At 40.5% G+C, this 13,909-nt stretch overlaps 2 protein-coding genes across 11 annotated transcripts in view; one reads left to right on the top strand and one right to left on the bottom strand.

Moving 5' to 3' along the window:
- Positions 1-11,599, top strand: part of Usp37 (ubiquitin specific peptidase 37) — a 91,184-nt gene extending 79,585 nt beyond the window's left edge. For 8 of the 9 annotated variants that reach the window (XM_048459010.3, XM_048459008.3, XM_048459013.3 and 5 more), the window contains 4 exons: positions 586-701; positions 3,715-3,784; positions 4,584-4,722; positions 5,170-11,599. In XM_048459010.3, coding sequence (XP_048314967.2) covers positions 586-701; positions 3,715-3,784; positions 4,584-4,722; positions 5,170-5,257 — 413 coding nt within the window. In that variant the 3' untranslated portion in view covers positions 5,258-11,599. Of the gene's footprint in view, positions 1-3; positions 67-585; positions 702-3,714; positions 3,785-4,583; positions 4,723-5,169 lie in introns of those variants that run through there. The other variant, XM_085698234.2, reaches the window with a different exon arrangement.
- Positions 11,570-13,909, bottom strand: part of Vil1 (villin 1) — a 31,499-nt gene continuing 29,159 nt past the window's right edge. For both annotated transcript variants that reach the window (XM_087904381.1, XM_087904382.1), the window contains exon 20: positions 11,570-12,233. In XM_087904381.1, coding sequence (XP_087760507.1) covers positions 12,120-12,233 — 114 coding nt within the window. In that variant the 3' untranslated portion in view covers positions 11,570-12,119. The remainder of the gene's footprint in view (positions 12,234-13,909) is intronic.

Genomic DNA, 13,909 nt, shown 5'->3' with positions numbered 1-13,909 from the left:
TAGGCCAGGCAGTGGTGGCAACACCTTTAATCCCAGCACTGGAGAAGAAGAGGCAGGTGAATCTCTGTGAGTTCAAGGCTGGCCTCTTCTACAAGAGCTAGTTCAGGACAGGCTTCAGAGCTACAGAGAAACCCTGTCTTTGAGGGGGGGGAGTAGAAGGCTTCTAAGGAACAACCCTAGAAGTTTACCTCTAGAAGTTTACCTCTACCGACATACACTTGCATGTTCAACTGAATGTACATGGACATACAGAAAACAAGGAACACTTCTTTCATAGATGCCTACATATACAGTTACTTCCTAAGGTGCCTAAGTTAATTGGAACCCTGTTAATAAAATATTTATGTCTTGGGATGTTGAAATGAGTACTTCAAACTGGGTTTTTGGTTTGTTTCGGTTTGGGTCTTCTGAGATAGGTTTTGTTTGGTAGTCCATAGTGTCCTCAGACTAGCTACCTTCGTACTTCCATCTCTGGTGTTAGCATTGCAGGTGTGCGTCCTCATAGCTAGCTCTACTATTTTATCTTCTCGGTCATCTTATGTCTATTTTAAGAACTTTTACCAGGCCCATCTTTCTGTTCTTCAGAGTTGAACAACCCTTTTCTGGATTCCCTGGGCTCAGATGAAGACTCTGGAAATGAGGATATTTTTGATATGGAATACACAGAAGCTGAAGCCGAGGAACTGAAAAGAAATGCTGAGGTGAGCCTGTCAGTGTCCCTTCTGCTCCTTCTCTTTAGAGACTCCTTCAGTGTGGTACAGCTTCAGTTCTGCCCTCAGCTGCTGCCAGGGCACCTTCATTTTCTCTTAGCTATCTTTTGTTCTTCATCTCTTATTTCTATCTTTCTTTTTTGTTTGTTTGTTTGTTTTTTTCAAGACAATCTCTTTGTGAAGCCTTGGCTGGCCTGGAACTCACTCTGTAGACCAGACTGGTCTCGAATTCACAGAGATCCACCTGTCTTTGCCTCCAAGTGCTGGAATTAAAGGCATGTGCTACCACTGCCCAGCTTCTTCATTTATTTCAAATAAAACAGAAATACATCCTGATTGTTCTTGCTAGATAACAATATATATGTTCATATAAAGGCATAAATATATTAAATCATCTTTAGTTCTACCAAGTAACTACTATCTTTATATTTAGTGAAGACCATTCAGTTGATTCTGTAATAGTGAACACATTGGTACATTGGTATCATTTCCTTCGCGCGCTCGCTCGCGCTCTCTCTCTCTCTTTCTCTTTCTCTTCTTGAGTTTTCAAAACAGGGTTTCTCTGTGTAGCCCTGGCTGTCCTAGAACTCACTCTGTAGACCCCAGACTGACTTCAGACTTAGAGATCCCTCTGCCTCTGCTTCTTGAGTGTTGGAATTAAAGGCGTGTGCCACCACAATGTCTGACATCCTTCTCTCTTCGTAAATAATTGCTTTCCCCCCAAAAAATACTACTTGGGATTCTATTCTTTTAGCGCACAACTATTATTAGAAACTATTAATGTATTATTTTGTCATTCCCCCTTCACATGTGCTTAAAAATGTTATAACCTAACCAGGCGGTGGTTATTACTTAAGGAGAGTTTTTATTCTGCTGCTAAAGACTATTAGCTGGACACAGTGGCTTATGCCTGTAATCTCAGGATTTGGAAGGCTGCGACAAGGCCAGCATACACTACAGTGTAACAAAAGAAAAAAAATATTATTTACAAGTTTTTTTGTTTAATTTTATTTTTTAAATGAAGTCTCCTTTAGCTCAGACTGACCAGGAACCAGCTTTGTAACCAAGAATGACCTGATCCTATCATGTGTCCCTCCCAAGTGTTGGAATTTTGTTTTTTGAGACAGGGTCTTGCTATGTAGTCAAGTTAGCCTAGAATTCAGACCTTTCTGCTAAGTACTGGGGTTACAGTGATGCTTCCCCATACAACTTCAGTTTTTATTATAATAAATAATGTGTTGAGCACCTTATGATTATAGTGTTTTCCACATTTTGAATTTTCTACTTAAACTTCCTAAGGTAAACTACTTCATCAAAATTTATGAACATGCTAATGGTTTTTTATTTTCTTAAAGCTATACTCCTCTTTGGGTTTCATTTTATTATAAAGTATGTATATGAATATTACTTATTTTTTTATTAACTATTTTAATTAGTATTTAAAATATAGAAATCTATCCGTAACTATTGCAGTAACACAGCAGCTTTCCTTTTCATTCTGTTGTTTAGTAAGTAACTGATCATAACTGTTTCTATAGGGCTGTAGTTATTATGTGTGCTCATGTGGATCTGAAAAATAAGCTAAGAGAGGACTGGAGAGATGGCTCAGTGGTTAAGAGCATTGCCTGCTCTTCCAAAGATCCTGAGTTCCATTTCCGGCAACCACATGGTGACTCACAACCACCTGTAATGATGTCTGGTGCCCTCTTCTGGCCTGCAGACATCCACACAGACAGAATATTGTATACATAATAAATAAATATTTTTTTAAAAAAACAAGCTAAGATGGGCAGTGGTGAAACAGGCCTTTAATCCCAGCACTGGGAGGCCTAGGCAGGCAGAGCTCTGTGAGTTCAAGGCCAGCCTGGTGTCTACAAGAGCTGGTTCCAGAACAGCTAGGACTACTACACAGAGAAACTCTTGCTGTAGCATTTCATTTGTATTTTAATAAATAAAAGCTTGTCTGAAGATCAGAGAGTAAAACAGCCCCACTGGTCAGCCTTACAGACCGAGCAATGATAACACACACCTTTAATCCCAGTAGTCACATTAGTTGCCATAGAAACCAGGACATGCATGCTCTCACAGTCTCATTCTGAGATTCATGGAGTCAGGATCGCCATTGCAGACTGAGGTAGAGGTGAGAGCCAGTGGCTGGCTGTTTTGCTTTTCTGACCTTCAAGTTGAATCCCAGTTTTTCTCTCTGAGTTTTTATTAATCATGCTTCAACCCTGTCTCAAAAAAACAAAAAAAAAAAAAGAAAGAAAAACAAGCTAATATGTTGCTAATGGATATAATTTTTCTAATTTTCTATAAAGCTAAATAATATATATAATTGCTCTACTGCTAATCAGTCAACTCTTACTGAATATATTTTAACATCATTATAATGTTACAGTGAATATATAATTTATATTTATATATTTGTTTTGTTTTGTTTTTCAAGACAGGGTTTCTCTGTGTAGCTTTGGTGCCTGTCCTGGAACTAGCCCTTGTACACCAGGCTGGCCTCGAATTCACAGAGATCGCCTGCCTCTGCCTCCCAAGTGTTGGAGTTAAGGTATGCGTCACCACCGCCTGACTGTAAAGTATACTTCTTTTTAAGACTTATTTTTGTGTTGGGTGTGTGTGTGTCTGTGTTCATGAAGGCCAGAAGAGGGCTTCAGATCCCCCGGAGCTAGAATTTTATAGGTTGTGATGCCTATGTAGGTGCTGGGAACTGAAGTTGGTTCCTCTGTAAGTATTAAGAAGGACTCTTTTCTGCTGAGCCATCTCTCTAGTCATACGTTTATTCCTTTCTTTTAAATTATTTTCGTAGGATAGTTCCTGGAGATAGAGTTTATACATGAAAACTTGCGTAGGGCTTATAAGCAGTGTGACCACTAAGGTTTGTTCTGACTCGTACCACACTATGCACTGAAGATTCTGTCACCTTTGACTAATAAATTTAAATTCAGCATTTTACTTTTATTCAAATGAAGAGCTATACACCTTCTGTTTTCAGACCGGAAATCTTCCTCATTCCTATCGGCTCATCAGTGTTGTCAGTCACATCGGGAGTACCTCTTCCTCAGGTAAATGGACATCGTGATCTCAGCATTTGTTAACAAAGTAGCTACCATTTGCCCTTTTTGTTATTATTTGTCTATCTTTGTTAGGTGTAGGTTGACTACATTAAGAAAAATTTAAGAGGCTAGGGATGTAATTGATAAAGTGCTTGTCTCCTAGGTTTTATCGCCACCACTGCATAAACTGGACAGTGAGGTACACATTCATGGAGTGGAGGTAGCAAAATCAGGAATTCAGAGCCAGTCTGGGCTACATGAGACTCAATCTAGAAAAACAAAACAACAACAAAAAGCTTAAAATTTCTCCCTTTAATAAACACTGAATTATACAAGTCAGGGTAACTGTTTTCATAAATCATGAAAATTCCTCTGAGCAAATACATTTATAAAAAGTTGTCTTGGCCTGGAGAAATGATCAGTGGATAAAGTACTTGCCCTCTAAGCATGAGGGCTAGAATTTTATTCCAGCACTTCCATAAGAATCCAGTGACCAGTCTGGAATCACAGCCTCAGAGGAAGCAGACATAGAGATTCCCCAGGGGAAATCCAGCTAGCTAGGTCAGTGAAAGCTCAGGGTTCAGTAAGACTGGACCCAGCCACAGTAAATAAAGTGGGAAGTGATTGAAGAAGACACATGCATGCCATACATGGAAAAAAATAAAGTAAAAAGTTACTTCTCTCAGTTTGGTATATTTCTGTAATGTTCCAGACACTGAGAGGAGAGGCAGAAGCAGCATGGTAGAAAAAACTCAAGACTTTATAGGTGAGTTCAAGATAACTTAATTTCAGATTTTATCTGTTTCAGGTCATTACATTAGTGATGTATATGACATTAAGAAACAGGCATGGTTCACATACAATGATCTGGAGGTCTCTAAAATCCAAGAGTCCTCCGTGCAGAGTGACCGAGATCGGAGCGGCTACATCTTCTTCTACATGCACAAGTAAGAAACCAGCCCACCAGGTAGTTACCACCAGCTAAAATTACCCAGACTTTCTTGAGAACAAGATACTTCCATCATTTTATTATAATTCCAGAATATTCCCTCTGTTAACTCCACATTATCATCTCAGAAATATCTGGGAATTACACTTAGGGCACTTTGTTCTGGGGTAGAACCTGTCCTATCATGGTTTGGTCTTCTGGTTGTCAGTGAGGTCTGCTCATGTGAAGGGAACTGCACAGCATTTTTATAAAGCTAACTGCTGTCTCTTCCTTGTTCTCAGAATTAGCTTCCAGTGTTATGATGCTCAAACAAGTAAACGGCTAATTTAGTGAAATTTAGGTGCCAAGTAGGATTTTGCAAGTTTTATCAGTATCCATTTCCTGTCTGCACCCCCTCACCTTGCCTCTTCTCATTGAGTTCTGTTTATTTTTTGTTTATTTTAAGGGAGATCTTTGATGAGTTGCTGGAGACAGAAAAGACCTCTCAGGCACTTAGCATGGAAGTGGGGAAAACTACCCTTCAGACCTCGTGAGGAGCAAAGGGCTGGCAACATGAACTGCAATTCTCTCACTGCCACCCACCTCACCTTTCCTCTGCCCGAAGAGAATTTGGAATTCTCCTTGATTCAGGAGCAACAAACAGCTCAGGGCCAAACCAAAAGACAAAATTCCATCATGTGCAACTCTCCATGCTGTTTTATGGGAACCTTGGTCTCATCTAAGCTGATTAGCCTTTTTCTCCTACAAGAGTGACGCTTCCTTTTGTCTTAAGAATACATGCTGTAAATATATATATGTACATACCCACACATTTTATGGAATGACTGGAGCCTTAAAGCACTAGGATGAGCCACCAGGAGTAGTATGTCTGCTCATAGTGAATACCACAGCTGTTTGGAGGAAGGCGGGAAGTGTGGAGGTGCACATATCATTTGGCTTGAACTTTTGTGTTTTGAGTGACTTAACTCAAGTTCAACCTTTCATGTTTCTTATGAGTAAAGTTCACTGGAAAGCCAGTTATACTAATAATAGTTTGTTCTCCCTGGAAGAGACATTTCTGTAGCCTGATTTGAGTTTTATTTTTACTTTGATTTTATGACTCTTATGCTGTTTACATGCAGTTTCCAAAAAAATGGATTGTTGGTGCTTTGGAATGTTATAGTCCTGCACTTGCTATTTATTATGGACTTGACGTTTTCTCTCAGAGATGCCGCTACGCAGTGTGTTCATCATACTCTTCCCATATTGTGGTGGTGAAGCTAGAAGCTTATATTTTCTTTTGTATCATTTTCCCATGGAGCAGGCATGATCCCAATGGATTAAAACCTCAGTTATAAAAGGTTCAAAGACCAGTATTGTTGCACAAGGAGAGCAGTGCGCGGGGGGGCTTTGTTTGTCCCGGCAGCCCGACTAGCTTACACCTGAAGTAATCACACAGAAACTGTATTCATTTAAACACTGCCTGGCCCACTAGCTCTAACTTCTTATTGGCTAACTCTTACATAGTAGTTTAACCCATCTCCATTAATGTGTATCGCCACGTGACTGTGGCTTACCAGCAAGATTCTAACCAGCGTCCGTCTCAGGCAGGAGAACCATGGCGTCTGCCACTCTGCCCTTCTTTCTAGCATTCAGTTCTGTCTGTTCCACCTACCTAAGTTCTGCCCTATCAAAAGGCCAAGGCAGTTCCTTTATATCACCAATGAAAGCAACACATAAACAGAAGGACCTCCTATACAATTTCCCCTTTTCTGTTTAATCAAAAAAAAGGCTTTCACTTTAACATAGTAAAATTACATATAACAGGTATCGAGCAAGAATTACAGTTATAATATTTTATCTTTTATCATAACAAGGGAAAACGATAGCTATCTTATATATTCTTCAACTCCATCAAAGACTCCAGGAGGATAGAATAATACCTAAGTAAACAAGAAGTAAGCAACTTCCAAAACTCTAGAAATGACAGAGACATCTCGTGGCCTATACAGTCACCCAAAGTTCTTTTGTACCGTTGGCACATCCATCTTCAGCATACAGGCCCATAGTATCCAGCAGACATTTTGATCATTTTGATTTTTTTTTTTTTTTTTTTTTTTTTTTTTTTTTTTGTATTTCGAGACAGGGTTTTCTCTGCTTTGGAGCCTGTCCTGGAACTAGCTCTTGTAGACCAGGCTGGCCTCGAACTCACAAAAATCTGCTTCTGCCTCCCAAGTGCTGGGATTAAAGGTGTGTGCCACCACCACCTGACCTGAAGCAGAAAATTTTAAAGACAGTTTAGTCACTTTCTTTTGTGTCCTGTAGAAAGTCTCACGGACTCTTTTATGAGACAGGAGCCCCGAAGGACCATCTCACCTTTAGGCAAGTTTAGCAGTCCTCTCTACAGATTTTTTTTATGTCCAGTTTATGCAACAGTCCAGGCAAGAACAGTTTCTTGCCCAAATAGCTAACCAACTCCATAAGGAGCCTCTTCAATGCCCATCTTCCTCTTGAAGTAGCTTGGTGCTGCCAGGAGCAGACGTGTCTCATTGTCATGAAAAGTCCTAAGTTATTAAAACATCTTAAATGCCATATTCTGTAATCTTTAAAAGATATGAAGAATGCCTATTTATTTGAAATATATATATATGTATATATATAATCTAGCTAACATGACTACAAGCTTGACTTATTGATGATTGTCCATTAACAGCCTATATTTCCTAATTATACATTACATTTTTAAATGAACTACAAAATCACATTACCTTAAGATCAGAAATACATATATATAACAAGATTGACCTTAAATTTATATCAATAAAGCAAAATCCATACCAATGGTAATTATTTATATCGATATTATATCCTTTAAATGTAAAAGATTTATAAACAATATTTAGGAATATGGACATAGTCATTTCTCCCCAAACTTATTCCTGCTGTATGGGGGCGCTGTTAATCGGGTCCTTTATGGTATATCCTGTGTGCTAGGTTCATCTCAGGAGTTGAGTGAAATAATTTTCTGAGGGTGTTTACGGCACCCTTTAAGGAGGGCATGGTCTACCATACCATAGTGGTCTAGAAGCAATCCACAGTGTCTCATCCTCTGGAAACAAAAAGAACCTCTTTTCGAAAGCATTATATCCTTATACCCAAATTTTGAAGTCATAATACCTTTATAATATACATGCTGGTTTAGCTTAGCAGCCCACCCAATGAAATGTCTCTCTGAACTTAGCTCCTTACAGTCAAAAAATTTAAGGAAAACACAATAATATACAGAATCCAGACTCTGTGAATTTAAAGTATTAACTTCATGACTATACTCTTTATTTTTTTCTCTCAAGTCTATGTACATTTATTTAACACTGTGACCCATTTAGAGGTCTTTTATGCCTGAATATGTCATGTGTATCTGTAATATTTTACTGTCTAGGAACACTTTTGCTTTGCGCTTTTAAAATGCTAAGCACTTTAAGAATCTAAGTTGCGACGATCCTAGGTCAAATACAGGTACTGCCTGCTTGCCCCACCCACTCCAGCATGGTGGAGCTGCTTGTGCTTCTGAGTCATTGTGCCTCTGAGCCGTGTGCAGTGCCCCCCTTCTAAGCACACAGCGAGTCCAGTTGCCATCAAACAAACCACCATAAGCATTTTACTCACAAACTCCATCCAAATACTCCATCTCCCAAAAGAGTCAGAATTCATAATGGTGGCACAGCCCAGAAAGCCAGTATTTTAAAACCGCCACTTTTTTCCTGTTCTGGTTACTGAGTGAGGAAATTTTTTTCTGCAGCACCCTGCCAGCAAACAGCAAAAAGTTGTGTTAAACTCTATTTGTGTCTTTTAAAGCCCTCTCAGGTTTTAGGTTGAGTCAGTTTACCATGTTGGAGCACCAAACTGTTGCATGAGAAGAGGGTGGGGGCTTTGTTTGTCCCGGCTGCCCGACTAGCTTACACCTGAAGTAATCACACAGAAACTGTATTCATTTAAACACTGCCTGGCCCATTAGCTCTAACTTCTTATTGGCTAACTCTTACATATTAGTTTAACCCATCTCCATTAATGTGTATCACCACGTGACTGTGGCTTACTGGCAAGATTCTAACCAGCGTCCGTCTCAGGCAGGAGAACCATGGCGTCTGCCACTCTGCCCTTCTTTCTAGCATTCAATTCTGTCTACTCTGCCTACCTAAGTTTTTTATTTAACCAATAAATGCAACACATAAACAGAAGGACCTCCTACACCACAGTATTGCTTCAACTATAACTCCTTGACAGGGATGCTTAGAGCAGGGAAGAATGCTATTTTCTTTGTCTCCCAGGCAGAAAAAGGCAAGAGGCATGCTGCTTTTTACACTGCAAACTGAACCACTAAAGCTAAACACTGTTGCAAAGGCAGAGCTAAGTAGTAGGGTGAGAATTGGGAGAATAGCTGTAGGTAATTTCAGGAGCTATCAAAGGTGCACAGTACATCTCTTACTTTTTAGGTGCTCTGAGTTGGGACCAAGTGGGGATGCGGAGGCAAGTGCTGCATGAATCACTCGGCCAACATTACCTGCCTGGCTAAGCAGCTGTTGAAACCATGAAAAGAATGAGCTTGAGGGAATTGTCAGCTCGACTGTTGTTAGGATTGCACAGGCTTTAGCAAAGTGAAGCCTGTATTCATTTCCTTCCCTGTTTTTTCTTGTTTTTACTATTAATGGGAGGGTTACTCTGCATTCTGAGATATGTATGAGACCATGTCCGATTTTCAGGGGATGTTAAAACCCCTGAAAAGAAGATACATCTTTTCTAGAAGATTGCATTCAGAGAGCTCCAGCCAGACTCTTGCAATCTGGGTGCATTCTTACATGATCACCTCTTCTAAAGGTCTGAATCATTGAGGTGTAATGGCCTCAGTGCTTTGTTTGACTACTGATAAACGCTTTGACTCTTACCATCTACTGCACACCTTGTAGTGAATGTTCCAAAGGGCACAGGTAGGGTATGCGGTAGTTTACACCAGAAAAATATTTGTTTTTGCAACTAACTTTAAATTGTGTTGTTTCACTTCTACCAGGAGCCTCGTTTTGTTGTTTTGCTTGAAAGTAACTGATTATCTCAAGTGGAGTGGTGAATGTGTGCTTTAGCATTGTCCGCTCCCGTCTTGCATTGGAGAACTTTGAACTGTTGAATGATTATGTTCCATGTGAGCTCTGCGGTACACCATGGAGGAAAACAGAAATAATACCCTTAGCAGCCAAATTGGAGTTGTTTTTATGGCTTATGTGCATGTTGGCCTAGAAGTGCATGTGGTACAGAACCTGGTTGGTTTGACCTTCATGTCTTGGGCAGGACTTGTTAGTTGAAAATAAGTTACTACGTACAACTTAGGACTTGAATTTCACATTCTGTCCATACTGTGGCCTTGTTAGCCTTTCCCTTCTCCCTTCATTCTTTTTATTTTCCCATTTTACTCCAAATGGCAATTTCACCTAGACTGTATTGATTTAACCATGATCCCAGAGTTATATTGAGAGCAGTTAGCATTTTGGGCTAGAAGGGACAAGTTACTAGAGCAGAGGTGTCTGTTCCCTTCAGTCTACGTAGTAACCTTCCATATAAAATGCCAAGTGTGTGGTTACATTCAATGACTGACCTGGAATTCCATGGCAATTAATACTCTATGCAATCTTTGGATCTTAGCCAAAACTCTCTGGATGAGAAAATAAACTAAAGTTTTGGGGTTTTTTTTGGGGGGGGGTAGCCCTGTATTATACAGAGTTAAAAAGCTCGGTGTGGATATTGTTTATTTTAGTAGCAAAGACTATCATTTAGACCTATGGGGAGGCTGGACTCTTGTTTTGTAGGTATAGATGTGTATACACATGCTCATAAGTTATGGCCCAGCAGGAAGAATAAGTAAATCCATGAATTGTTGGTTTATATTCTGATTCCAAGTTGATTGCCTACTTTCTATGATCGGGCTTAACCTAAACAGCTCAGTAGCAGACACAGCAGGTGTAGATGTATTTACATTTTAAGATGTAGTACTTACAGGTTGGTTAACTCTGGGTGCTAATATTAAATTATACATTTTTCTCTCTCCTTGATGAAGTAAAAGACTCTTAGCAAAAGCTCTAATAGTGAAAACCTCAACAAAGTAACTGATTGTCATCATGGGAGTTTTGTAACAGGATTATTCTCTGTCACCGAAGTAGACTCAGTTTGTGTTTTGCTTTGGTTACTAGATTTAAGGACGTCTCATTCATACATGACTGATACTTTGTTTCCTTTCTGTGTGCTATGTATCTAAGGTTTAGAGGTTTTAATTGTAGGTGTGCCTGTATGAATGAACACTTTAGTGACAATGTACTTAAAAGTTACAGACAGTCCCTTAGGTCTAAGAGAAAGGTGGATGAGAGTCTGGGTCAGGATTCAGGTGTGTCAAGACAGATACAAGAACAAAGAAGGGCAGTTGTCTGAACAGACCTGTTGAATAAGTGGGCAAGGGGGAGACTGCCATGGTGTATGCATCTGTCCCCTAGCTTCCTCTCCTTTTCCCATTTGCTCCTCACTCTTCCCTAGCCTCTTGGTGGCAGTTCTTCCTTCCTGGGAGAGGAAAACAGAAGCAAGGTTCCTGGACTTTGGTGATTGAGGCACTCCCAGGTTTGTTGGCAGCTTTGGTCACATTATTTGTGAGGTGGCTTTTTTGTGTTCAGAGTGACTTCTGGTTCTGATTATTGATGTTTGTATGGAACGGCACTTTATCTGTGTTTTAGCAGAACAGTTCCTCTGTATCCTTTATGATTTTCCCATGTTTTTTGCTTCCTTTTTAAATTATATAGTTTGGTTTTTTTGTTTTGTTTTTTTGGTGAGTGTGAGAGACATTAAAGCCTTTATTAACCTTATGTTATTTTGACTTATTTCTTTAAAGGGACACATTGTTGGGGCATTGAATAACCAGTTGTTTTAATTGGAAATCACCTTCTGTTGGCTTCTGATTGGACTTCTTGTAGTAAACCCATGTTCCTGATGTCATCTGAGGAGTCTGAAGCTTTGCAGAAACTTCTGGGTAACAACATTCAAGCCCAGAGTTGTCCTTCAGCTAAGCTTTGCCTTGGTCCTATTAAAATGTGAAGGAGGAAATGACACCTGCCTCTCGTACTTCCCTGTAGGTGTCCAGCCTAGCACTGAGGAGGATCTGGCTGCTCCTCTAAGGAAAGCAAACGCTAGAACAAGACTCCATGGGGATGTTGCATCTTTCTCAAGGAGTGAATAGATCACTATTATAAACAAAAGGGACTATCACATTGTGGCTCACGGATACAATTGGACATTTTCAGCTGGCATAGGATTTAAAACCAATAATGGCAGAACACAGCCTTCACAGGCAGGGTCGGGACTGCTGAACAGCCAGAGCCGTGACTCTCAAAATAGTCCTTTTTCTTTCTTGAGGTTTTGTTGCTTCCATCGAGGTAGAGCAGAGAAGGCAGCTGGAGTCATCCCCAAGGCCTTAGTGAAATCTTCAAGGGACAGGTGCTCCTAGGAGAGGACCAGAGGGCAAAGGTCACAGTCTTCCCCTTTGCTCGGATGACTCATACAGATGTGACATATGATCAAACAAAGGAGGAACAAAAGCTAACACTCAGGAGCCAGGAGGGGGAAGGAGGAAGTGCCGCATGAATAAAAGGCCGCATAGTCAGCCAGGCTTCTGCCGTGCTAGTCTTGAAGTCAGATCTCAGATCGCGACTCCTACTCTATGGTAGGAGTCGAGATAGTCCATGATCAGGTTGGGCCTGAACCCCCTGCTACCAGGCAGTTCTTATGCTGCTGGGTTCAAACCCAGGGCTGTATTCTTAGCCCCAAATGGAAGATATTTCTTTCTTTGAAATAGGGTCTCACTCTGTAGACTTGGCTGGTCTAGAACTTACTATGAAGACCAGGCTGGCCTTGAACTCTTAGAGGTAAAACTGCTTCTGCCTCCTGAGCAGTGTGATTAAAAGTGTGTACCACCACACCTGGCTAGGAGTGTGTGTGCGTGTGTGCGTGTTGTAGAGTTTTTTGTTGGTTTTTTTTTTTTTTTTGGTTTTTTTGAGGCAGGGTTTCTCTGTGTAACATGTATAACAGCCTTAGCTGCCCTGGAACTCGCTTCATAGACCAGGCTGGCCTCAAAGTCCAAGACCTGCCTGTCTCTGCCTCCCAAGTACTCAGGTGCTGGGATTAAAGGCATGAGCCATTTATGGGAGAGGGGTGTCACACAAGAAAGTATTCATGAGGCTAATTTAGAATGATCTTCTAAAGAGGATAGGCGTTTGGTTCCCAGTACCCACATGGGACAGTCATTCACAACTGTCTATAATGAGCTCTGGAGAGCGGTTCTCATCTTGGGGGTCATATATCAGATATCCTAAGTATCAAATTTGTACATTATAATTCATAGCAGCAAAGTTAGTTAGGAAATAGCAATGATAATTTTATGGTTGGGGGTCACCGCAACATGAAGAACAGTATTAAAGGGTCACATTAGGAAGATTGAGAACCATTACTTTAGAGGCTCCTACATCACCTTCTGACCTCTGGACACGCACATACACGTCATAAACTCATTTACACATACATATACACATATTTCAAAATTTCATAAATTCAAAAATATGTGGGGGCTGGCAAGGTGGCTCAGTGGGTAAAGATGCCTGCTTGCTATGCCTCAGGACCTTAATTTGATTCTGGAACCCACCTGGTGAAGTAGGAAATGACACCCTGAAGTTGTCCTTTGAGCACCATACATATGTGCTGTGGCACCCACACACATGTTTTAAAAAATTACATGGTTCATCAAATAGTAGTTCCAAATCTAGACTCAAGCAAGCAGTGTCTGCCGTGCATGAGTAGATCAAGCTTCCAATACTGTCATGGGGCTCAAGGCCCTTCTAGCAACAGGTTTATCCCCCCCCCCCACCTCTCACTTTGTTTTTTGTTGTTGTTTGCTTGTTTGTTTGTTTGTTTTTGTTTTGTTTTCTGAGACATGCTATCTCTGTATAATAATAGCCCTGACTGTCCTGGAACTTGCTTTGTACACCAAGCTGACCTCGATCTAACAGAGATACACCTGCCTTCTGAGTGCTAGAATTAAAGGCATGCACCATCACCTCCCGGCTTCTTAACCATGCTTTGGAAGCAGGTCTTGATGTAGTCCTAATGAACAGGGCAAGCAACAA

This window comes from Myodes glareolus, chromosome 1, assembly GCF_982192425.1.
Source record: "Myodes glareolus chromosome 1, mMyoGla1.1, whole genome shotgun sequence".
NCBI lineage: Eukaryota > Metazoa > Chordata > Mammalia > Rodentia > Cricetidae > Myodes > Myodes glareolus.
Note: the sequence above shows the minus strand (reverse complement) of the source record. Positions and strands in the feature narration are given on the sequence as shown.